This window comes from Chanodichthys erythropterus, chromosome 23 (assembly GCF_024489055.1).
Source record: "Chanodichthys erythropterus isolate Z2021 chromosome 23, ASM2448905v1, whole genome shotgun sequence".
Classification (NCBI taxonomy): domain Eukaryota; kingdom Metazoa; phylum Chordata; class Actinopteri; order Cypriniformes; family Xenocyprididae; genus Chanodichthys; species Chanodichthys erythropterus.
The window spans coordinates 7,690,536-7,717,557 of record NC_090243.1 but is presented as its reverse complement, the minus strand read 5'-3'; the positions used below and the strand labels follow the sequence as shown (position 1 = coordinate 7,717,557).

Below are 27,022 nucleotides of genomic sequence, written 5' to 3'. Positions count from 1 at the left end.
GAGATGAACATGACTATGGCAACGTTTTATCACGTTGGAGCATGTACGCATCACCGCAGTTCTGAATTGAAATGTCCGGTGAGTGGTGCTAAAAGCTTAACGCTCCACATTTAATATCGTACACCTACACTAAACCCTAAACCTACTAGAAAGTGTTAACAAAAGCAAATGTGACATAAAAATGTAATCGTAACCGTTGCATTTTTGCTTGTTTTTTAACTCATCTTTGAGGGTTTTTTTTTTTTTACCTTTCATGGGATTCGTTCCCGAGCTCTTCACATCGCAAGTATCAACTGAGCTACTGAGCAAGCTTATTACATCAGTAAAACTGAACATACTGAACATCAGTAAAACTGAACAGGTACGTTTTACCAGTGAGCCTGTGTTGCAGCCCGCTGTGAATATATCGGGGCCTTTATAGTATATGTGTATCTATGTATATTTATAGTAGGCCTATTTGTATCACAAATCTGACAAGACCCACGCAAATTGGGCATAAGACTTCTGTGTATATATTTCAGATGACACCAGGACTTATGGAGATTCAATGTAGCTTTAATTCACAGCACAAAAACATGTTTCATCCATAACAATCATGACCATCTCTTCTTTTTTTCTCTCCTGATATGCAGTTGGATCATGACACCCGGCCTTAGATGGGCGAAGCCATTAAAGTCACAACACAGTCTTCAGTCTTTCACCTTCTTCACCCTCCTTTGGTCTACCTTCTTTATGTTCCCTTTGACAAATCACTAGCCTTTGTAGCCACATACATTTTTTTCTTAGCTGTTTTACAACGGAAGAGTTTTAGGCAAAACTCAACTCAGCTTTATTCAGTGGTGTGACACATGCAAACACAGGATGACTTCAGATTCACCTGTATGTGAGAAGGTGTTGAGATGGAGATTAAGGTCTATGATATTCTAAGCTTTTTTGTTTGATGTGAAGCCACAGTTGGAACTCCAGATTGGTCCATCCTCTAAAAGTGAACTATAGGATTTTGAAGAAGAATTTGGATGAATGGTAATCCACCAATTGCAAGCGTAGTGAAAATAAAATAACCTTGAACACATTCAGATTATTCAAGGTCTTTAATATCCTCTGCATATGGCACTTTGCACCCCAAAATGGAATCCATAATGTCTGGAAGCGGCATTGAGCATTATATGGGAGTATAGCCAATGGTTTTAGCAGCTCAGGATTTTAATAAAGGCTCTGCGGAACTCAGTGTTGAACGTGGTGTAGATGACTGGATTGAGAGCGCTGTTGACGTAGCCGAGCCAAGTGAAGGCGCTGTAGACCTCAGGAGGAATGTGGCAAGCTCTGCAGTGAGTGTTTAGGATGTGGGTCACAAAGAAGGGAAGCCAGCAAATAAGAAAAACCCCTGCAGGACAAGAAAAAAACAAATGAGCATTTAGGTCTGTGAGGTCTTTTCCTCACATAACACTATTCAATAACTTCAGCAGATTTTTATGGTGCTTTTTAATCCGTTTTGAAAATAGCGAACCGTACAGTCCCTAAAAAATATCACCTTTTGTGATGCACAGAAAAAAAAAGGCCATGAGGCTTTTTGGGTGAACTACTCTTCAGACTTCAGTTTTTTTTACATGTAGGAGTTTTTGTAAATGACAAATAGCTTTGTTGAATTTGAAATAAAAACCGTGACCACAGGCAAAATGGTCATGTGGCAACCCTGACCAATTGTCTTTGAACTGAGGCAGCTGAGCCATTCACTCGATCCAAGACATCTGTCTCCATGAGTGTGATTTAATTTCCTCCTCAATTAAGCAGACATCTCCGATTACCATCACTGTCATTTATCACTTTACACAGAACACTGACTCATGGGTCATCGCTTGACACTTATAGAGCTTAATTGGTACTTGATGTTTTATAAAACTAATATGTTGGAGACTGTCTGTACTCTGTAGGTGCTGTATAAAGCTAGTGGCATTCAGCGCCCTCACTATTCCCCAGGTGGCCCCTTGATGGCAATCTGACAAACTGTGGCACACGCCAGCACAGACTGACTGAGCTCCATGGAGCAACTCTGCAACCCACTTTCAAAATGTCAAATGAAAAACTAAGTGAATCATTGATTGAAAAAAATAGTACGGTGACGTGCTCGGGTTGAGGGGGAGGGTTGGAGGAGTTGTCAGGACACCCAATATGAAAGGAAAACAGTTTTGAAATTGTGAGGATAAAAATCACAAAATCAATTTGCTGTAAGTAATCAGCAAGATGGTGAATTTCAGAAATTACATGTCCCTCCCCACCACATCCTCTCTCACTTCTGCTGCTGCCTGTCTGTCTCAGTGTCTATGAAAAATTCTCCTCATTTGCTAGACATGAGAGATGGATTAATATCAGTGTTGATTATGATGTATGACAGAGGTCGAGTTAGTCAAGTCAGTGAAATTACAAAATAAAATGCAGCCAAATGTACCCCTGCTACCTTCACCTGGGATTCAATCAAAAGATGAAATGCTGTTATTTTTAACTTTTTATTCATCATAGAATCCTGAAAAACAGTATCAACAGTGATAATAATAAGAAATGTTTCTTGAGTGCCAAATCAGCATATTACAATGATTTCTGAAAGATCATGTGACACTGAAGACTGGAGTAATGGATGCTAAAAATTCAGCTTTGCTAATATGGGAATGAATTTCTTTTTAAAATAACATGAAAGTACAAAACGATTATTTTAAATTGTTGCAATATTTACAATGTTACTGTTTTTCTGTGTTTCTTTATCAAATAAATAGTCTTGCTGAGCATGTGAGATTTCATTCAAAAACATTAAAAAATCTTACCGGGATGTTGTAATGTACAGTATTATATAATGTATATATGACCTAAGGGAAAACAGACGAGTTTAACCTTGCAAATATGAATACAAATGGCTTTGGGCCAAAACAGGATAGCATGTAAAGTGAGACAGTTCAGTATAAATTAAATGTCGCATCACTGAGTCACTGTTGTTATGATGCTCAGGGCGACAAATGGAAGTAAAAAAAACAATGACAATTTAGTATGCAAATAAATGCAAGATGGAAGACTAAACACTATGAAGAAAGCTAATATTACACTGATATCATCATTGTTGCATGGCAAAGATTCTAACAATGGGATGGATGGATGGATGGATGGATGGATGGATGGATGGATGGATGGATGAAAAAGGATAGTGATATGATGGATGGATGGATGGATGGATGGATGGTTGGATGGATGAAAAAGGATAGTGATATGGATGGATGGTTGAAAAAGGATAATGATATGATGGATGGATGGATGGATGGATGGATGAAAAAGGATAGTGATATGATGGATGGATGGATGGATGAAAAACGATAGTGATATGATGGATGGATGGATGAAAAAGGATAGTGATATGATGGAAGGATGGATGGATGGATGGATGAAAAAGGATAGTGATATGATGGATGGATGGTTGAAAAAGGATAATGATATGATGGATGGATGGATAGACGATGGATGAAAAGGGATAGTGAAATGATGCATGGATGGATAGATAGATAGATGGATGGATGGATCCATCTATCTATCGATGAAAAAGGATAGTGATATGATGGATGGATGGATGGATGAAAAAGGATAGTGATATGATGGATGGATGGATGGATGAAAAAGGATAGTGATATGATGGATGGATGTATGGATGAAAAAGGATAGTGATATGATGGATGGATGGATGAAAAAGGATAGTGATATGATGGATGGATGAAAAAGGATAGTGATATGATGGATGGATGGATGGATGGATGGATGAAAAAGGATAGTGATATGATGGATGGATGGATGAAAAAGGATAGTGATATGATGGATGGATGGATGGATGGATGGATGGATGGATGGATGGATGGATGAAAAAGGATAGTGATATGATGGATGGATGGATGGATGGATGGATGAAAAAGGATAGTGATATGATGGATGGATGGATGGATGGATGGATGGATGGATGGATGGAAAAGGATAGTGATATGGATGGATGAAAAAGGATAGTGATATGATGGATGGATGGATGAAAAAGGATAGTGATATGATGGATGGATGGATGAAAAAGGATAGTGATATGATGGATGGATGGATGGATGGATGGATGGATGAAAAAGGATAGTGATATGATGGATGGATGTATGGATGAAAAAGGATAGTGATATGATGGATGGATGGATGGATGAAAAAGGATAGTGATATGATGGATGGATGAAAAAGGATAGTGATATGATGGATGGATGGATGGATGGATGGATGGATGAAAAAGGATAGTGATATGATGGATGGATGGATGAAAAAGGATAGTGATATGATGGATGGATGGATGGATGGATGGATGGATGGATGAAAAAGGATAGTGATATGATGGATGGATGGATGGATGGATGAAAAAGGATAGTGATATGATGGATGGATGGATGAAAAAGGATAGTGATATGATGGATGGATGGATGAAAAAGGATAGTGATATGGATGGATAGACGATGGATGAAAAAGGATAGTGATATGATGGATGGATGGATGGATAGATGGATGAAAAAGGATAGTGATATGATGGATGGATGGAAAAGGATAGTGATATGGATGGATGAAAAAGGATAGTGATATGATGGATGGATGGATGGATGAAAAAGGATAGTGATATGGATGGATAGACGATGGATGAAAAAGGATAGTGATATGATGGATGGATGGATGGATGAAAAAGGATAGTGATATGATGGATGGATGGATGGATGGAAAAGGATAGTGATATGGATGGATGAAAAAGGATAGTGATATGATGGATGGATGGATGAAAAAGGATAGTGATATGATGGATGGATGGATGGATGGATGGATGGATGGATGAAAAAGGATAGTGATATGGATGGGTAGACGATGGATGAAAAAGGATAGTGATATGATGGATGGATGGATGGATGGATGGATGGATGGATGAAAAAGGATAGTGATATGATGGATGGATGGATGGATGGAAAAGGATAGTGATATGGATGGATGAAAAAGGATAGTGATATGATGGATGGATGGATGGATGAAAAAGGATAGTGATATGGATGGATGGATGGATGGATGGATGGATGGAAAAGGATAGTGATATGGATGGATGAAAAAGGATAGTGATATGATGGATGGATGGATGGATGAAAAAGGATAGTGATATGGATGGATAGACGATGGATGAAAAAGGATAGTGATATGATGGATGGATGGATGGATGAAAAAGGATAGTGATATGATGGATGGATGGATGGATGGAAAAGGATAGTGATATGGATGGATGAAAAAGGATAGTGATATGATGGATGGATGGATGAAAAAGGATAGTGATATGATGGATGGATGGATGGATGGATGGATGGATGAAAAAGGATAGTGATATGGATGGGTAGACGATGGATGAAAAAGGATAGTGATATGATGGATGGATGGATGGATGGATGGATGGATGGATGAAAAAGGATAGTGATATGATGGATGGATGGATGGATGGAAAAGGATAGTGATATGGATGGATGAAAAAGGATAGTGATATGATGGATGGATGGATGGATGAAAAAGGATAGTGATATGGATGGATGGATGGATGGATGGATGGATGAAAAAGGATAGTGATATGGATGGATGGATGGATGGATGGAAGGATGGAAAAGGATAGTGATATGGATGGATGAAAAAGGATAGTGATATGATGGATGGATGGATGAAAAAGGATAGTGATATGATGGATGGATGGATGGATGGATGGATGGATGGATGGATGGAAAAGGATAGTGATATGGATGGATGAAAAAGGATAGTGATATGGATGGATAGACGATGGATGAAAGGATAGTGATATGATGGATGGATGGATGGATGGAAAAGGATAGTGATATGGATGGATGAAAAAGGATAGTGATATGATGGATGGATGGATGGATGGATGGATGGATGGATGGAAAAGGATAGTGATATGGATGGATGAAAAAGGATAGTGATATGGATGGATAGACGATGGATGAAAAAGGATAGTGATATGATGGATGGATGGATGGAAAAGGATAGTGATATGATGGATGGATGGATGGAAAAGGATAGTGATATGGATGGATGGATGGATGAAAAAGGATAGTGATATGATGGATGGATGGATGGAAAAGGATAGTGATATGGATGGATGGATGGATGGATGGAAAAGGATAGTGATATGGATGGATGGATGGATGAAAAAGGATAGTGATATGGATGGATGGATGGATGGATGGATGGATGGATGGATGGATGGATGGATGAAAAAGGATAGTGATATGGATGGATGGATGGAAAAGGATAGTGATATGGATGGATGGATGGATGAAAAAGGATAGTGATATGGATGGATGGATGGATGGATGGATGGATGGATGGATGGAAAAGGATAGTGATATGGATGGATGGATGGATGGATGGATGGATGGATGAAAAAGGATAGTGATATGGATGGATGGATGGATGAAAAAGGATAGTGATATGGATGGATGGATGGATGGAAAAGGATAGTGATATGGATGGATGGATGGATGCAAAAGGATAGTGATATGGATGGATGGATGGATGGATGGATGGATGGATGAAAAAGGATAGTGATATGATGGATGGATGGATGGATGGATGAAAAAGGATAGTGATATGGATGGATGGATGGATGAAAAAGGATAGTGATATGGATGGATGGATGGATGGAAAAGGATAGTGATATGGATGGATGGATGGATGGATGGATGGATGCAAAAGGATAGTGATATGGATGGATGGATGGATGGATGGATGGATGGATGAAAAAGGATAGTGATATGATGGATGGATGGATGGATGAAAAAGGATAGTGATATGATGGATGGATGGATGGATGAAAAAGGATAGTGATATGGATGGATGGATGGATGGATGAAAAAGGATAGTGATATGATGGATGGATGGATGGATGAAAAAGGATAGTGATATGGATGGATGGATGGATGGATGCAAAAGGATAGTGATATGGATGGATGGATGGATGGATGGATGGATGAAAAAGGATAGTGATATGATGGATGGATGGATGGATGAAAAAGGATAGTGATATGATGGATGGATGGATGGATGAAAAAGGATAGTGATATGGATGGATGGATGGATGGATGAAAAAGGATAGTGATATGGATGGATGGATGGATGGATGAAAAAGGATAGTGATATGGATGGATGGATGGATGGATGGATGGAAAAGGATAGTGATATGATGGATGGATGAGTGAAAGTATTCTGTCGCTCTTCACTTTAAAGAAGAATGTAATGTCTGTGCCACTAACAACAACAGAATATTTTTTTTCCAAAACTAGGAATCTAAAAATGGAGTCTGGATTTACATCTCACCCAGAACGATGGCCAACATCTGTGTGGCTTTCTTTTCCTTGGACTGCATACTTCTACAACGGACCTGACTGGGACACGCCATGACTCGGCCGGCCCGCGGTGGATGCAGGGTGGTGTGCGTTCGTCCGTTTGACAACTTCTTCACCTCACAACTCCTAACTGCCACCTGCTCCTCATCCCCACCTTCCTCTTCCTCGTGATTTGCATCTTGCTCAGTGCGAGCAAAGGACGCCTGGCTGATACTGCAGTAGTTCAGCGTAATCACAGGAGGCAGCAGCGAGTTCTCGGCAGGTGCGGTTTGAGGCCGCTTACGCCACAGGCAGCTGGCGAGGAGCCGCGGACGGATCACCTGCTCCGTGGTTTCCTGAACAGATAGGGAGATGAAATGTAAGCATGCAAACTTCAAGGTGCGCCAAATATCTTTATTCCTGCAAGCATGTCTGTTCTATAATTAATTAGCACATGGAGATATGCTGTCCTCATTTCCTCGAATAGAATGATATCGTCTCCAGGACTACTGAATATTTTTGTTGCAATATGAAGCTGATTTCACATTGGACTAGTTCTGAACTGCTTTTTGTTGAGTTTGCAATTCGTTAAGAAAGGGCAATGAACCAACCTTCTGGCTACTGACTGAACATTTGCTGTTTCTCCAGCCATATCTTATTAAAATCTCTCATGTATACTCTCCTATAACACAACATCGCCATTGGATATGGTATTGAGAAATACATTACATTCTTGAAAACTAGACTTTTTAAAAGTTTAAAGGTCTTTTGAATTTTAATCCCAGTGGATAAAAATGTTTTCGGCTGAGCTATGCTATGGACAATTATATTAATTATATTACTAAAACATAAAACAAAAAACTGGTTGTACAAATTTTTATCATGAAATATATTTGTGGCCATTGGTCTTTCTCAAATCAGCGAAACACAGCAAAATATTTTTCTTAATCAGTATTTTGTCAGATATATCTTAAATATTTCAGGTTTAATGCATTTTTCTCTTCCTGGTAAATTGTTTTTGTCTTGTTTTAAGTATACATGTAACAAATGTAGTCATGAAGCTTTGAAGCTTTACGAATCTTTTGTTTCGAATCAGTGGTTTGGAGCATGTATCAAACTGTCAAAGTCACGGCCCCAAGTGGTGAACACTTATGACATATCACGTGACTCTGGCAGTTTGATACGCACTCCGAACCACTGATTAGAAACAAAAGATTCGTAAAGATTCGAAGCTTCATGAAGCAGAGTTTTGAAATCGCCCATCACTAGATATTGTTGAATAAAGTCGTTATTTTGTTTTTTGGCGCACAAAAAGTATTCTCGTCACTTCATAACATTAAGGTTGAACCACTGTAGTCACATGAACTGCTTTAAATATGTCTTTAGTAGCTTTCTGGGCATTGAAAGTGTGAATTATCTTGCTGGCGATGCAGGCCTCACTGAGCCATCGGATTTTATCAAAAATATCTTAATTTGTGTTCTGAAGATGAACGAAGGTCTTACTGGTGTGAAACGACATGAGGGTGAGTAATAAATGACATAATTTTCATTTTTAGGTGAACTAACCCTTTAAGATATTTTTGATAAAATCCGAGGGTTTCTGAACCACACATAGGCAGCAATGTCATTGCACCTTTTGAGGCCCAGAAAAGTAGTAAAGACGTCGTTAAAATAGTCCATGTGACTACAGTGGTTCAACCTTAAAGGAACACTCCACTTTTTTTGAAAATAGGCTCATATTCCAACTCCCCTTGAGTTAAACAGTTGAGTTTTACCGTTTTCGAATCCATTCAGCCGATCTCCGGGTCTGGCGGTACCACTTTTAGCATAGCTTAGCATAGTTCATTGAATATGATTAGACCGTTAGCATCGCGCTTAAAAATGACTAAAGAGTTTTGACATTTTTCCTATTTAAAACTTGACTCTTCTGTAGTTAAATCGTGTACTAAGACCGACAGAAAATGAAAAGTTGCGATATGCCGATATGGCTAGGAACTATACTCTCATTCAGGCGTAATAATCAAGGAACTTTGCTGCCGTACCATGGCTGCAGCAGTGCAATGATATTACGCAGCGTCTCTCACAAACGTCTCCATGGTTGTAAGGCACGTTCCCTGTGCAAGCAGGGGCTCACGGGCGCTGCGTAATATCATTGCACTGCTGCAGCCATGGAACGGCAGCAAAGTTCCTTGATTATTACGCCGGAATGAGAGTATAGTTCCTAGCCATATCGGCCTAGAAAATCACAACTTTTTATTTTCCGTCGGTCTTATGCTGCGTTCACACCGAACGCGTCTGGGGCGTCTGATTTACATGTTAAGTCAATGCAAACGCGCGTCTAGAGGTCCCGCGGCGCGAATCAAGCGTCTAGCGCGGCGCGAATCGGCCGTTGACGCGCGAATGGCGCGGCGCGAATTGAGCGTTCACGCGGCTGACTCGCGAATTGAGCGTCTGACGCCCAAACGCCCGAGTTGAAAAATCTGAACTTTGGCGTAAATTTGCGGCACGTTAACCAATCAGGGACTCTGCTTTGGTAGTAACGTGTTTATGATGTGATCAGTGATGCCGGAGACCAGAACAAAGATGTCGCTGTGTGTAGCCACCCTGAGCTCTGTGATGTGTCATTATATTTTTATCGAGACAGGAATAAAAAGGACCTTGCCTGGAAGAGAATAAGCGAAGAAATCGGACAATCTGGTTAGTTGTAAAACTTTTTGCATGATTTTAGCCGTTGATACTAGCCCACCTTCTAGCTAGCAAAAGTCGGCCGGCATAACCGAGTTAAATTGCCACTACAGGTTTCCAATTGACGAGATTATGTGTTTATTCAGAGGATCTGTGCAGAAAGAGATGAAAGCCCCTCCCATGAAGCGAATTCGCGTCTGAACACACTTTGTTTAGACGCGCGAATTGAGCGAATTTTACGTGCGTCTGAAGCGTCTGACTTCAAAATGTTCAAGCGTCCAACTAGACGCGTCTGGTGCGAATTTGACGTTCCAGACGCGTTCGGTGTGAACGCAGCATTAGTACACAATTTAACTATAGAAGAGTCAAGTTTTAAATAGGAAAAATATCAAAACTCTTTGGTCATTTTTAAGCGCGATGCTAACGGTCTAATCAGATTCAATGAACTATGCTAAGCTATGCTAAAAGTGGTACCCCCAGAACCGGAGATCAGCTGAATGGATTTGAAAACGGTAAAACTCAACTGTTTAACTCTAGGGGAGTTGGAAAATGAGCCTATTTTCAAATAAAGTGGAGTGTTCCTTTAATGTTATAAAGCGACGAGAATACTTTTTGTGCGCAAAAACAAAACAAAAATAACTTGTGTGGTTCAGAGACCCTCAGATTTCATCAAAAATATCTTAATTTATATTCTGAAGATGATCTAAGATCTTACGGGCGTGGATCAACATGAGGGTGAGTAATTAATAATAGAATTTTCATTTTTTGGGTGAACAAACCCTTTAAACTGTTTCTGAAGTAAATTTATATTCTTTTATTATTTAATTATAAATGATATCATTCTATTATATATTTACAAGGACTACTAATTTTTTTAATCTAATTAATTACATGATGTGCCGAATAATCTAATTAATCGTACATTTGGGTGAGAAATTATCCCCAAAAGATCATTATTGTGTTAAATGAGAAAAGCATCAATTAGAAAAGAAAAAGAAATAATTTGTTTGATATTGCTTAACTATATCATATGATATAAATATGAAACACAAAAATCATACAGGGCAATTTTGCCATTGTATCTTGAATTTTACGGGCATTCTAACTACATTCTATATATCATCTAATTGTTGCCCTGCATCATGTTCGTCACCAATCCGCTGTATAAACCTGTGTACATCTGGGTCGGGGCGGGTGCGTTTTCCATAACTAATTCATTAAATTAAGGCGTTTAATCGAAAACCCTAATATTTACTAATTATTTAACATATAATAAATGTTTACATGTCTTCCAGACTATACTGTACACCATCATTCAAAGGTTTGTGATTTTTTTAAAATTAATTTTTCATTCAGCAAGTAACTAATTGATTAATCTCATGGCAGCAACTCAATGCATGTATACAGTGTAGAAAAAAAAAAAAAATTATTGATGATAGAATACCATTTATATTAACATTAACAATTTAGTCAGAAAGATGGTTTCACTTCATCTCCTTATATGTCAATTAATCAAGATCTCTCTTCATATTATTCTGACTCCGAGGTCTCAACTAACAGCTACATAGAACATATATCCTATGGCTCTCAGCTAAAGCTTGTTACTCGCTAACTTTGAAGTGACTCCTGTGGAAACAGTTTCAACAAACAGGAGTGCGCTGGTGAGGGGAGTTAAGCACCAGCCAGAGCAAGTTGGAGGCCATACGTCAGAGCCACATTTTTCCAGTTCACAGCTTACAGCCGCAGGGATAAGTCTGTGGAGGCACGGTGACAGAAACACACCCGCTATGCTAAAACAGGAGAGAGAATGCTGCCAGCAATCTCAAAATACCTTGTAGGATTTCTTCACAGAGTCTGTTGCTCTGAGAAGGCTAATTTCATGCAAGATTAGAGTAGTCACACACATTTCTATGCACACATGCAGGCACACAATGGTATACGCACATTTATCACATTGATCCTGATGGGGGAAAGGTCTCTTTTCTCTTTGTGAGTGCCATCTTGTAAACACGTCTCCTGTGGAGAGATGTTAAAGAGTCAGCGGGAGGAAAACAAAGGCAATGCAAAAGCATGTAAAACATATTTGGGTAGCAGAAAAAGCAGCTTTTTAAATGTAACAAGACAGGAAAGGATGCCAGAATCAAGGCAGGGAAAATGAAGTATGGAAAAAGAATCAGAAAAATCGGATTTTCACTAGATGCCAATATAGGATGTGTCGTTTCACTGAAGCTCAGACTGGATCATACCTCACTTCAATAGAATTATCATTAAGAAACTTAATTAACCCTAATTTAACAGAATTAATGATAATCAGGCCAGTTACCGATCAGGCATAACATTTTGACCACCTTCCTAATATTGTGTTGGTCCACCTCTTGCTGTCCTGACCCGTCGAGGCATGGACTCCACTAGAGTCCTAAAGGTGTGCTGTGGTATCTGGCACCAAGATGTTAGCAGCAGATCCTTTAAGTCCTGTAAGTTGCGAGGTGGGGCCTCTATGGATCAGACATGTTTGTCCAGCACATCCCACAGATACTCGATTGGATTGAGATCTGGGGAATTTGGAGGTCAAGTCAACATCTCAAACTCGTTGTTGTGCTCCTCAAACCATTCCTGAACCATTGTGGCAGGAATGGTTTGAGGTAGCAACAATGCTTAGGTAGGTGGTAAGTGTCAAAGTAACATCCACATGGATGGCAGGACCCAAGGTTTCCCAGCAGAACATCGCCCAAAGCATCACACTAGCTCCACTGGCCTTGCCTTCTTCCCATAGTGCATCCTGGTGCCATGTGTTCCCCAGGTAAGCGACGCACACGCACCCGGCCATCCATGTGATGTAAAAGAAAACATGATTCATCAGACCAGGCCATCTTCTTCCATTGCTCCGTGGTCTAGTTCTGATGTTCACTGATGGCGCTTTCATCGGCGGACTGGGGGCAGCATGGGCACCCTGACTGGTCTGCAGCTATACAGCCCCATACGCAAAACAAACTGTGATGCACTGTGTATTCTGACACCTTTCTATCAGAACCAGCATTAACTTCTTGAGCAGTAGCTTGTCTGTTGGATCGGACCACAACCTTTGCAATCCAACATGCATCAATGAGCCTTGGCCGCCCATGAGCCTGTTGCTGGTTCACCACTGTTCTTCCTTGAACCACTTTTCATAGAAACTGACCACTGCAGACCGGGAACACCTCACAAGATCTGCAGTTTTGGAGATGTTCTGACTCAGTGGTCTAGCCATCACAGATTGGCCCTTGTCAGACTCGCACAAATCCTTACGCTTGCCCATTTTTCCTGCTTCTAACACATCAACTTTGAGGACAAAATGTTCACTTGCTGCCTAATATATCCCACCCACTAACAGGTGCCGTGATGAAGAGATAATTGGCCTCATTTATTAAGCATGCATAAGCACAGATTTGATCTTAGAGTCTGCGTACGCTTAAATCCACACCAACGCTCATATTTATACGTACATACAAATGTGTTTCATACGTACGCACTTTTCCTTGTCAGATTACTGCAGGTTTTTGGAAATCTAAGCTATTCTTGCAGCTCGCCATTCTAAATTAAAGGATTTGGACGATGACTGGTGATCTTTAATATGTAAATTACATAAATTAGGTGTCGTTTACAATGCGGAGAACTGAAACCATTCAACCATCAAGATCATTTGTGATTTATATATTTCTATGCAAGAGGATTAGAGCCAAGCAATAATAAAAAAATAAAACCATCTCGAGATTAAAGTTGTTAAATTACGAGAAAAAACTCGTTAAATTTCAAGAAAAAAGTCGAAATAAAATGTTGAGAATAAACTCATTAAATTACGAGAACAAATTCGTTAAATTATGAGAACAAATTCGTAATTTAACAAATTTGTTCTCGTAATTTAACTACTTTTTTCTCATAATTTAATGACTTTCTCAACATTTTATCTTGACTTTTTTCTCGAAATTTAACAGGTTTTTTTCTTGTAATTTAACGAGTTTATTCTCAACATTTTATCTCGAATTTTTCTCTAAATTTAACGAGTTTTTTCTCGTAATTTAACGAGTTTATTATCGTAATTTAACAAGTTTATTCTCAACATTTTATCTCAAATTTTTCTTGAAATTTAACGACATTTTTCTCATAATTTAATGAATTTGTTCTCATAATTTAATGACTTTTTTCTCATAATTTAATGACTTTATTCTCAACATTTTATCTAGACTTTTTTTCTCGAAATTTAACGAGTTTTTTCTCGTAATTTAACGAGTTTATTCTCAACATTTTATCTCTACTTTTTTCTCAAAATTTAATGACATTTTTCTCATAATTTAATGAATTTGTTCTAGTATTTTAACAACTTTTTTCTTGTAATTTAATGACTTTATTCTCAACATTTTATCTTGACTTTTTTCTTGAAATGTAACAACATTTTTCTCATAATTCAATGAATTTGTTCTCATAATTTAATGACTTTTTTCTCATAATTTAATGACTTTATTCTCAACATTTTATCTCGACTTTTTTCTCAAAATTTAATGACATTTTTCTCATAATTTAATGAATTTGTTCTAGTATTTTAACAACTTTTTTCTCATAATTTAATGAGTTTATTCTCAACATTTTATCTCTACTTTTTTTCTCAAATTTAATGACATTTTTCTCATAATTTAATGAATTTGTTCTAGTATTTTAACAACTTTTTTCTTGTAATTTAATGACTTTATTATCAACATTTTATCTCGACTTTTTTCTCGAAATGTAACAACATTTTTCTCATAATTCAATGAATTTGTTCTCATAATTTAACGACTTTTTTCTCATAATTTAATGACTTTATTCTCAACATTTTATCTCGACTTTTTTCTCGAAATTTAACGAGTTTTTTCTCGTAATTTAACGAGTTTATTCTCAACATTTTATCTCTACTTTTTTCTCAAAATTTAATGACATTTTTCTCATAATTTAATGAATTTGTTCTAGTATTTTAACAACTTTTTTCTTGTAATTTAATGACTTTATTCTCAACATTTTATCTTGACTTTTTTCTCGAAATGTAAAACATTTTTCTCATAATTCAATGAATTTGTTCTCATAATTTAATGACTTTTTTCTCATAATTTAATGACTTTATTCTCAACATTTTATCTTGACTTTTTTCTCAAAATCGAACAAGTTTTTTCCCCCGTAATTTAACGAGTTTATTCTCAACATTTTATCTCGACTTTTTTTCTCTAAATTTAACAACTTTAATCTTGAGATGTTTTTTTTTTATTATTATTGCTTGGCCCTAATCCTCTTCCGTATATTTCACATCTGAAAGAAATCTGATCAAATTTAGGATGGTTTCTGCGCTACATTTTATAAATGAGGTCCAATCAGTGATATTCACTTCACCTGTCAGTGGTGATAATGTTATGCCTGATCAGTGTATTTATTTTAGTTAGTAGCCAAAGCAACATTTCCAATTTTCATTGTCATCATTTTTCATCTAATATTTTTCACCTAATGTTTTATTTCATTCTTATTTCAGTTATTGACAACAAGCTATAAAGTCCAGGAACATTTCGTATTTTCATTTTAACAATAACATTGGACACCATTATTTTTTTGTGAGAGAAAAAAAAGGCATTTTTCAAAATATCGTCTTTTGTGTCCCACAGAAGAAGAAAGTCTTACAAATTTGGAACTGCTGTACATAAGGGTGAGTAAATGAATCTTTTTTGAGTAAACCATTTCTTTAATAAAAAGAAAAAAAGGAAGCTGATAATTTAAAATCTGAACAAGGTACAAAATCAATCATGTTATATAAATGAATGTATTGCTCAAAATACTGTGTAAGCCTGTGCTTGGGCTTCATTTTCTTTATTAAAATTAGATAGGATGGGAAAAAGAGAATAACAGTCTTTTTAACAGAAAGAAAAATATTCAGGACAGCCTACAAAGCCTTTTCTCCATATCAAATTTTGCTCCAGTTAGCTGGAACTAAATCTTGCAATAAAATTCCTAGGGCGCATAGCAGAATGGCTTTGCTGGAACTTTTCCAAAGACCTGACTGTGCATCTCACTTCCACACAAAGCCAATGATACAAAGGCCCTATCCACTGGTCGGGAATGTTGTTTCACTGAAAAAAAAACAACCCAGTAATGTTTCCTAACAAAGACAGACTGGATTCCAAGCTGCTTTGAATTGAAGTGAAATGTAATACAATGTTTCGATCCAAGATAGCCCGAATTGGAGCTTAAATGCGTTTCCAATCTATACTTACCACCGGTAACAGATATTTCTTGTCATTATGCACTGTTATTGGTGGATTATGTGTGTTTGAAGTACAGAACAGCTTGAGGAGATTATGTGTGGATGTGAAATGTAAGAATATCTACTCTTACCACTGATGGTGGCGCGGATGCTGGCTGAACTTTGCCACTGCCTTGACGGAAAGTGATTCTTTTCCGTCTCTTTCTGAGAAAGATGTAGATGCGCACGTAGACCAGAAGGGTCACCACGAACGGCAAGTAAAACGACACCACGGAGGAGTAGATAACAAAATCGGGATTTGAAATCGAGCACACTGCAGGGTCATCTGCAACAAACACACATGCAACATATCATTACTGCAAAGTGCGATGCAACAGTAGATACATTTTGAATTTGTTGTGATTCTTTGGTTTGGTATTACAGTAAATATTTCATTGTGTAGCAATATAATTAAGATTGAAATTCACAGATATGAGGTAATAAACAGTGTGAATGTATGTAATGATGCCAGCTGGGTTGGAAGTATAATCGATACTCTTATCAGCAGTAATCTGCAACGTATAAAATTGTTTCTGCGGCAGCATAATTAGACCCTCAAAGTCCTTCCCTCCCATCTGCAGTACATGCAGCCAAAGCAGAACAAATCGGAAGCATATCTTGGAGGCTTGTGTGTGTGTGTGTGAGAGAGATGACATTCATTATATCTCACGGTGAAACTAATTAACTGATTACTCTAATTAAATGGATGATTAATTCCTTTGCAAACTAATTTATCGACATCTGATGGAAGCTTACTGAAAGCTATAGCTATAAAATTAGCCACCCTTTTAGTGCTTTGTTGTATTTTGAAACCCCATGTTTGAGGAAGCAACTTTGTAGCGTAACATGCAACGCATCATGTTAAGTAGTTGACTTACAGTCAAGCTACCCTTTTGAAAAATAGTTGCATTACAAACTATTAAAGAAAAAAATGCAAACTAGACTAAAGCTATTTAAAAACTCCATGAACTTAAAATTTCTGTTTAAGTTGTTTTTAGTCCATGGATATTATACTACCGGTCAAAAGTTTGAAGATTTTTTTAATGTTTTTGAACTCTTGTGCTTACCAATTCAAATTCAGCAAGACTGCATTTGATCAAAAATACAGTAAAACAGTAATATTGTGAAGCATTAGTACAATTTAAAAGAACTGCTTTTTTATTTTAGTATATTTTAAAAACATATTGGAATGATTTCTGAAGGATCATGTGACACTGAAGACTGGAGTAACGGCTGCTGAAAACTCAGCTTTGCCATCACAGGAATAAATTACATATATTCAAAATGAAAACTGTTGTTTTAATTTGTAATAATGTTTCACAATACTGCTTTTACTGTATTTTTGATCGAATAAATGCCTCGGTAAGCATAAGAGACTTTAAAATCATTTAAAAAAAGTTGAATTATTCCAATTTCCAGCAGTTTTGAAGCTAATATGATAGTGAACTACTGAAAGTTGTCAGACATAACTTGCACTTTTGAAATGTATAGTCTCTCTTTAGTGTTTGGGAAAGTTACTTTTAAAAGTAATGCAATATTGCGTTACTCCCTAAAAAAGTAACTAATTGCGTTACTCAGTTACTTTTTATGAAAAGTAATGTTACATTACTTTTGCGTTACTTTTTCTCACCTGGGCTGGGCTTGCTTGTTTTTTTTTTTAAATAACAACAAAAAAAGTTCTATTTTTGACAAATGTAAAGGCCCTTTCACACCAAATGCGAAATAAATAAGCTTCAGGATGTTTATCTAAAGTCATTTTTTCTTATTAGTATGGTTGAATTGGATCATTGAAGGTCAGCAGCAAAGACATTGGTTAATAAAGTAAGATTAAATACATAAAGTATATTTGTGTAATTTAATATTCTGAGTTCGCATTTCACAGTTTTTATTCATTTTGAGGAATACTGACTGTTTTTCTGCAAGTGAGATTATTAAATGCTCACATTTAGTCTAGAACTACAATAACCATCATGTTTACGCATGACACCTCTGCACTTACTACTGATTTCTCTCTCAACATGGGGACGAAAGGGCTGTCAGTCAATATAAGGGAAAATAAAGTAACTTGCATTACTTATTTGAAAAAGTAACTCAGATATTTTATTGTAAATTTAAAAGTAATGCGTTACTTACTAGTAACTTGAAAAAAGTAATCTGATTATGTAACTTAAGTTCCTTGTAACGCGTTACCCCAAACACTGTTTCTCTTTTCTGGGAAAATGGACAAAAATGACTCATGCTCTAACAGATTTTAAACCAAACAAATGAGAATGAGCATGTCCCGCCCCCAATACCATCTGCAGCTGACTAACAAGTAGCAAATCAAGTTCATGGCTGAGGTAATTATTGGCTATTACAAAACATATCCATTTGTTATGTTCTTCCCAAACTTCCTGTTTCAGTATACCATAGAAACATGTTAAAAAACGTATGTCACTACCAATACTTTTGACCACAGCTGTATATAGCCAAACCCATTTGCTATGAATTAGGCCTTTACAAGATTTCATCCTTGCAAGCAATGGAGGCAATGATTTCACACCAATGAACAAGTGCAGTGGTTCTCAACTGGTTTTGCTTCAGTATTTGCAAGCTAACTGTGCATGATTCTATAATAATATGCATGTGTTTGCATTTTATTTAGCATTATTTATTATGAGAGCACCTATGACCCATTTTTGAGCCACAGGAGCCCTAGCTCACCTGTAGTGTTGAATCCAAACAGTAGGGGGCAGGAGACTGCAAAGGCAAGGACCCAAACTGTAGCAATCATAACTGAAACCCTTTTGCGGGAGCTGTGAGTGGTGTTGTATAGCACGGGCATCACCACAGCCGTATACCTTTACAGAAGGAAGAAAAATCTCAGAGGAATCTTTGGAGAAATGGGAATCCTGTTCAGGAAAAGGTCACACTCACTGACGCATGAAAGTATTAGTTATGAGAATAAATGAAAACTTTTAAATGACCCCACAAAATAATTTTTGAATATACCATCCGCTCTGATATGAAAAAAAAAAAAAAAAAGGATCAAACTCAATTTCAGATAAGCTTTCACTATAATGCTTTTTTCTGGATCTGCCACAAAGCGTTAAAAAGAAAATATCTGATTAAAAATTAACAAGTCAGGACACCGAAAGAGAATGCGCAACATCTATACATCAAAGAGAGATTTATTATGCTCGACCCCTATCAGGACGATAAATTTGTATTAGCTTTTCGTGATCGGGTTTTATGTTAGCAGCAGCACACTGCTTTTACAAGTAGCCTAGTATACCACAGAGGAAAGAGGGGGAGAACCAGGACAGTCTGAAAGGCATAATCAACCTAAATATGTTCTTTTCTCTCCCCCCGGCTGAATACTTCTATTTCCCTGCACTCTCTATCATACTTTTTTTTTTGCCTTTTCTATGAATCGTTTTCTCTCTGCCCTTCCATTTCATCCTATATGACCAGCCCCTCACTCTTGTCCCCCCCACCACCCAGCTAATTAAACTTCTATATGTTTTCACACTCATGCCATGCAGTCAAAATTAAAACAAAGGCCCCTACCTGCTCTATCTATGAAGGTGTTAATGATGCACCTGTCACTGGATTTGCTGATACCATATTAAAAGAATATTTAGGTTTGAAAGCTCGAACAGCATTTGTTGATTAGGCCTACCACAAAAAAATATTTTCCCTTCCCTGCTTTGAGTTGAAAAAAAAAGAAAAGTCGTCACATTTACCAATATTGATTTGTACGGAAGAGGATTAGGGCCAAGCAATAATAAAAAAATAAAACCATCTCGAGATTAAAGTTGTTAAATTTTGAGAAAAAAGTCATTAAATTTCAAGAAAAAAGTCGAGATAAAATGTTGAGAATAAAGTCATTAAATTACGAGAAAAAAGTTGTTAAATTACGAGAAAAAATTTGTTAAATTATGAGAAAAATGTCGTTAAATTTCGAGAAAAAAGTCGAGATAAAATGTTGAGAATAAACTCATTAAATTATGAGAAAAAAGTTGTTAAATTACGAGAACAAATTCTCGTAATTTAACAAATTTTTCTCATAATTTAACAAATTTGTTCTGGTAATTTAACAACTTTTTTCTTGTAATTTAATGACTTTATTCTCATAATTTAACGAATTTGTTCTCGTAATTTAACAACTTTTTTCTCGAAATTTAACGACTTTTTTCTCGAAATTTAACGACTTTATTCTCAACATTTTATCTCGACTTTTTTCTTGTAATTTAACGAGTATATTCTCAACATTTTATCTCGACTTTTTTCTCGAAATTTAACAAGTTTTTTCTCAAAATTTAACACTTTAATCTCAAGATGGTTTTAATTTTTTTTTTATTGCTTGGCCGTAATCCTCTTCCGTACATTTGAATGGGGATCCACACGATTAGGGAATTAAAAAAGGTGTCAAAAAAATGAAAAAAGAGGTGTCAGTCAATAAATGGGCAAAAAAGTAACTTATTTGAAATTGCTTTTTTGAAAAAATAACTCAATGTAAATTTAAAAGTATTGCGTTACTATACTAGTTACTTGAAAAAGTAATCTGATTACATAACTTGCGTTACTTAATGCATTACCCCAACAATGTGCATGAGTGCAAAAGATTTGCCCACATAGGTTTTGAATCAGGTTCAGCTGGTCATGCGAATAAGCTGCTTGGTTTGAAAGTGACTTCTGTGCATGTGAACTGTGCTTCATACATCACTACAATATTGATAATGGACCTTTTTTGGCATCAAAACTTTACTAATGTAACCATACCTTAAAGGGTTAGTTCACCCAAAAATGAAAATTATTATATATAAAAGAAGAAGAGCTTGAGTTTGGATAGTCATATACAACTAGGATGGCTTCATGGTGAGTAAATCATGGGATAATTTTCATTTTTGGGTGAACCTACCCTTTGGAATTTGGGGACAATTTTTGGAGGATTTAAAAGCTGAAATGAGAAGCTTATTTTATTTAAAAAAAAAATCATTCTTTTATTAAAATATTTGTATTATTTAAGCTGTAAAACTGACCAAAATTGGATAATTTTGCAAAGAAAAGGTTAAGCAAAATATGCATATGGGTTTTTTTTTGTGTGGCTATACTATTGAAACAGTGTGCATTTTAATGTTTATGGACTGGCCTCATTCAATTCCATTGTAAGTCTCTCACTGTAACCTATATATATATATATATATATATATATATATATATATATATATATATATATATATATATATATATATATATATATATATATATATATATTATCAATGGTGTTGATTGAGCTTAACCTGTACTAAACCTGGAATATTCTTTACACATATACACATATATTATTATCCCCATACCTGTCAATGCTGATGGCACACAGGTTGAGTATGCTTGCGGTGCACATCATCACATCCAGGGTCACAAAGACATTGCAATACAAGCGACTGAAGAGCCAAGCTCCACCAACCACCTGCACAGGTACAACAAGGTCATATTGAGGGAATAAATGCACAAAAAAATTGAAGTGAAAAGGATATACATATGAAATTTGTCAAACTGAGCAACTTATTTCTAGCCACACTGCCTCACTGATAGGGATTCTCCAATGCAAGGAAGGAGAGAACTCTTTTTGAGAGTCTCAGCATCCCACACTCGCTTTGCAAATGACGAGTGCTCCACAGGAAAACAGACTCTTGGTCCATCTCTCCTATGACTGTAGCACCCATCTGGGTGGCAAGAGAGGTAATAAGGCTCTGGCAGAGATGAATGTACTGCGTGCTCCTGAAACAGACTGCTAGGTGTAGTACGTCATGACAGGAAGATCTTCTTTTCTCCCTTCCTGGCACTAATCAAGAGCCTCCTACTGCAGTCATTCACAAGATGCAGCCAAATTGAACAGAGTAGGAATGCAGTCTCTGAATCAATGAAAACGTGAACCACCAAAACCAGGGAAGGGTGAAGGAAATTTGATATCACACTGTGAAAATTATAGTGATGCTGTAACTGTAAAATTAATTCAGGTTGATTTTGTCATGTTAAATAATATTTTGTAACTTGCCAATTAATGTTAAAATATTTTAAGTTAATTAACAAAACATTTTTACTGTGTAGATTAAGTGCTTTATGAATTGTAGCTCTGAAATTCAATAATTTAACCCTTTACCAAGGCAAATGATAATTATTGTTGATTTCGAGGACATATTGAATGAAGTATGACTTTATAGATTTGAGAACCATTATCTGCTGTTCTCCATTCTATAAGCTTTCAAATAATATTGCTTTTTTATTGGTTATTTAAACAGTAGATATATTGATTAAAGTTGTTTCTTGTGTCAATGTTAAGTAATCAACTACTGATGGAGACAAAGGGACTACATTTACAGATTTTTTTTCCAATTATGTTTTCTCATGTCATCCCAAACCCATAAGACCTTCATTCATCTTCGGAACACAAATTAAGATATTTTTGATGAAATCCAAGGGTTTCTGAACCACACATAGGCAGCAATGTCATTGCACCTTTTGAGGTCCAGAAAGGTAATAAAGACATTGTTAAAATAGTCAACATGACTGCAGTGGTTCAACCTTAATGATATAAAGCGACGAGAATACTTTTTGTGCACAAAAGAAACAACTTTATTTAACAATTTGAACTGTTGTCATACGCAGTTGACGTGAATGTAGTGCAGTGCTTTCGTGTTCTACGTCAGAATACTGACTTATTATTGTATTGGTGTCAGCCAAAACTGAGCCGGCATTCGGACGTAAACACAGAAACGCTGAACTGCGTTCACTACATCAACTGCGGTATGACAACAGTTCAAATTGTTAAATAAAGTCGTTACTTTTGCGCACAAAAAGCATTTTCGACGCTTTATATCATTAAGGTTGAACCACTGCAGTCATGTTGACTATTTTAACAATGTCTTTATTACCTTTCTGGACATTGCTGCCTATGTGTGCTTCAGAAACCCTTGGATTTTATCAAAAATATCTTAATTTGTGTTCCCAAGATGAACGAAAGTCTTAAAGTTTTTGAGGGTGAGTAATTAATGGCAGAAATTTCATTTTTGGGTGAACTAACCCTTTAAGGAAACATTCGATTTTATCATTTTACAAACATTATGGGAATGTTTCTTTTGAATGTTCTCTAAATGTTCTGAAACAAGTTGTAACATCTAAAAACACTAGATGAATGTTTCAGAGAAAAAAAACATTCCATGAACAATGTATGAATAATGTTTTTGTGCTGTTTTGAGAACATTTTTAAAGACCAGATACCTCAATGACAATTTGAAACTATTTTATATTTTGACAATTTGGAGGCTAATTTGTATGAATTTACACATTTTTGTACAATCTGCTGCCCAGTGTTGGTTATATTTAGGGGTGGGGTGGGGTTAGGAGTGGAACATGCTTACTTTTTTACTGATAATCAGATGTTTTTGTAATATTCATATTAATCGCCAGCTTTAGGAAATTTTACATTTTACTGCGAGATTGGTTTGCGTGGTCACATGAGGCCAATGTTAATTCCAGGTGGAAACAGAAATGCATCTTGACTGACCGCTTGTGATCAGATCACCGAAAACCTTAATACAAGGCTTACTTAACTCCATTTTTTTTTTCTGTAACATGACAGTAGTTTTTTTTACAGTATCTTTTTAAGGTACTGCTGCTTTTCCATTATCAAGTTTTGCAACGTTTGGTGGATCGCAATCACTACATCTGTGTTTTCAATATCTGATCTGAGGGAATAATCAAATGCGCTTTTCTAAACCGCACCCTTAAGTCCTTTCATATGTAGCATCCGAAAATCTGATTCAGTCCAATGAATCGGTTCAACCTAAACAGTCCTCTGTCTCATATGCAATGTTGGGAAGTCCGGATCATTCTACTGAATCGGCTCATCCTACATGTTCATGTCTCATATAACGCTGCGAGTCAGATTCATTCTAGTGAATCAGTTTGTTTAGATGGTTCATAGATTAAAGGTGCCCTAGAACGTCTTTTTAAAAGATGTAATATAAGTCTAAGGTGTCCCCTGAATGTGTCTGTGAAGTTTCAGCTCAAAATACCCCATAGATTTTTTTTTTATTCATTTTTGAACTGCCTATTTTGGGGCATCATTAACTATGCACTGATATATAGGTTGCGGCCCCTTTAAATCTCCCGCTCCCCCGCCCCGGAGCTCGCGCTTGCCTTGAACAGCATAAAAACAGTTCACACAGCTAATATAACCCTCAAAATGGATCTTTACAAGATGTTCGTCATGCATACTGCATCGGATCATGTGAGTATAGTATTTATTTGGATGTTTACATTTGATTCTGAATGAGTTTGAGGCTATGCTGCGTGACTAAAGCTAACATTACACACTGTTGGAGAGATTTATAAAGAATGAAGTTGTGTTTATGCATTATACAGACTGCAAGTGTTTAAAAATGAAAATGGCGACGGCTCTCTTGTCTCTGTAAATACAGTAAGAAACGATGGTAACTTTAACCACATTCAACAGTACATTAGCAACATGCTAACGAAACATTTAGAAAGACAATTTACAAATATCATTAAAAATATCATGTAATCATGGATCATGTCAGTTATTATTGTTCCATCTGCCATTTTTCGCTATTTTTCTTGCTTGCTTACCTAGTCTGATGATTCAGCTGTGCACATCCAGATGTTCTGCCCTTGTCTCATGCTTGATCATGGGCTGGCATATGCAAATATTGGGGGCGTACATATTAATGACCCCGACTGTTACTTAACAGTCGGTGTTATGTTGAGATTCGCCTGTTCTTCGGAGGTCTTTTAAACAAATGAGATTTATATAAGAAGGAGGAAACAATGGAGTTTGAAACTCAGTGTATGTCTTTTCCATCTACTGAACTCTTGTTATTCAACTATGCCAATATAAATTCAATATTTAATTCTAGGACACCTTTAAAAAACTAATTTACAGATTTGAGTCCCTGTATGTTTTCAACTCTAAATTTAGCTGTTCAAGATTGAAGCCATCACCCAAATTGACATTATTCACTCACTCAATCAATAAACTGATTTTTTCCCAGCAAAATAAGGCTCTGAAATTATATCATTGAATCTTTTCCACAAACGATGCCTGTAAACAAACAATTCCCCAAACAATGTCAGTCTATTTCCTTGCACATGACATAAGGTTGCAGGCAATACTTAAAAACACCTTATCTAATTTATTTGTTGAGTTGCTTTTAATTACATATGGCAATTGTTATTGTTAATACCAAAAAACACCCTATAGGCTATAGTAGGTTCTTGTGTACTCACTTCCAAATAGACGGCCCAGGGCATAACCAATGAAGCAACCAAGAGATCAGCTACTGCCAGGCTGACCACCAGATAGTTGGTGGTGGTCTGGAGAGACTTCTCACGAACCACAGCAATACACACTAGAACATTCCCAAACACAATAGCCAGGATAAGTAGGGAATAGAGCATGGCATAGTAATTCCTCTTCCCTTCTTCAATGCCTGATACCAGGCTGTAGTTTCCCCCAGGAGTGAGAAAATGTTCTGAGTCATTCCACAGCCATTCACTGCTGCTAAACATTGCCATTAGTGTGGAAGATCTGGGGAAAGAGAACAGTTTTTCACTTTTGGGAATCAAAAACACAGACATCTAGGACAACATGTACTGTAACATTGGGTGTCTATGCAGGTTTGACATTGTTTGAAACCTTGTGTTTATATGCTGACATCCTTAAATGTTATATTCTGCAAAGAGACTTGGTAAGCATTTCACTGCTTGGTGACTTCACAGTGCAGCTTTTATATCTTTGAAACTTATATTTATTGATTTCAGCAATAAAAAATATATATATTTTGTGAAGGCTCATTTGGAGATCCATGCTTTATAACTTGTACACCTGCTATAACTGTCTCATCCAGTCCATTTCATGCAACCCTTAACATTTGGATTTCAGTAATAAATTAAGGCTAATAATACAGAACACTGACTCAAGTAAAAAAGAGTCAGTCTATAACAATTTTAAATCTTCAGAGAAATATAGCTATAATAAACAAATTATAATTTATTATTCTCGAAATTTAACTAAATATTATAAATCTTTAACGTGGATGATAAATGATGTTCCAAAATGCAATGCAGATAAAAAAAATGTAAATGCTGCAATGTTCCTCAAAGTCACACTCATTGACGCCAAGAAAAACAATCATGGTGATAATCTGCACAAATGCGCCCTGAAAGCCAGTGTGAACGCATGCATTTAATGAGTTTGTTCTGGATAACATCCATTTCTGTCCTGCATTCCAAAGGCAGATTACACGATTTACAATGTGTCTACCTGTTAAGCATCTCCAGCGAAGAACCGAATCAGAACCACCTCTGAATGCACTTTCCCTGAGATTAAAGTTATCTGTCCAGTCGCTCTTCGCGCGAGCCGTCGGTGTTGAGGAAGGGTCTCCATCCTTACCGCGCACCGGGCGAGCACAGCGTACGCGAAACTTATTAATTCACAGCTCCAACAATACTTCCTCTCGTTGCTTTCGTGCAGTGAATAACTCTGTGCAAAAAAAAAAAATGGTTTCGCACAGTGCTTGATTCGCCCGGATGGTTGATTACAGCCGAGGGACGCGCTTCA

The 27,022-nt window shown here is 36.7% G+C and overlaps 1 protein-coding gene across 1 annotated transcript; it reads right to left on the bottom strand.

Moving 5' to 3' along the window:
• Positions 1-1,187: 1,187 nt before the first annotated feature.
• drd3 (dopamine receptor D3) lies at positions 1,188-26,748 on the bottom strand. The gene is made up of 8 exons (XM_067377465.1): positions 26,726-26,748; positions 25,690-25,990; positions 21,738-21,850; positions 19,099-19,235; positions 16,488-16,681; positions 12,045-12,116; positions 7,408-7,771; positions 1,188-1,384 (listed from the first exon to the last, which is right to left on the bottom strand). Exons 1-8 carry the CDS (start codon positions 26,734-26,736, stop codon positions 1,188-1,190), a joined length of 1,389 nt encoding a protein of 462 aa, XP_067233566.1. The 5' UTR covers positions 26,737-26,748.
• Positions 26,749-27,022: the final 274 nt, after the last annotated feature.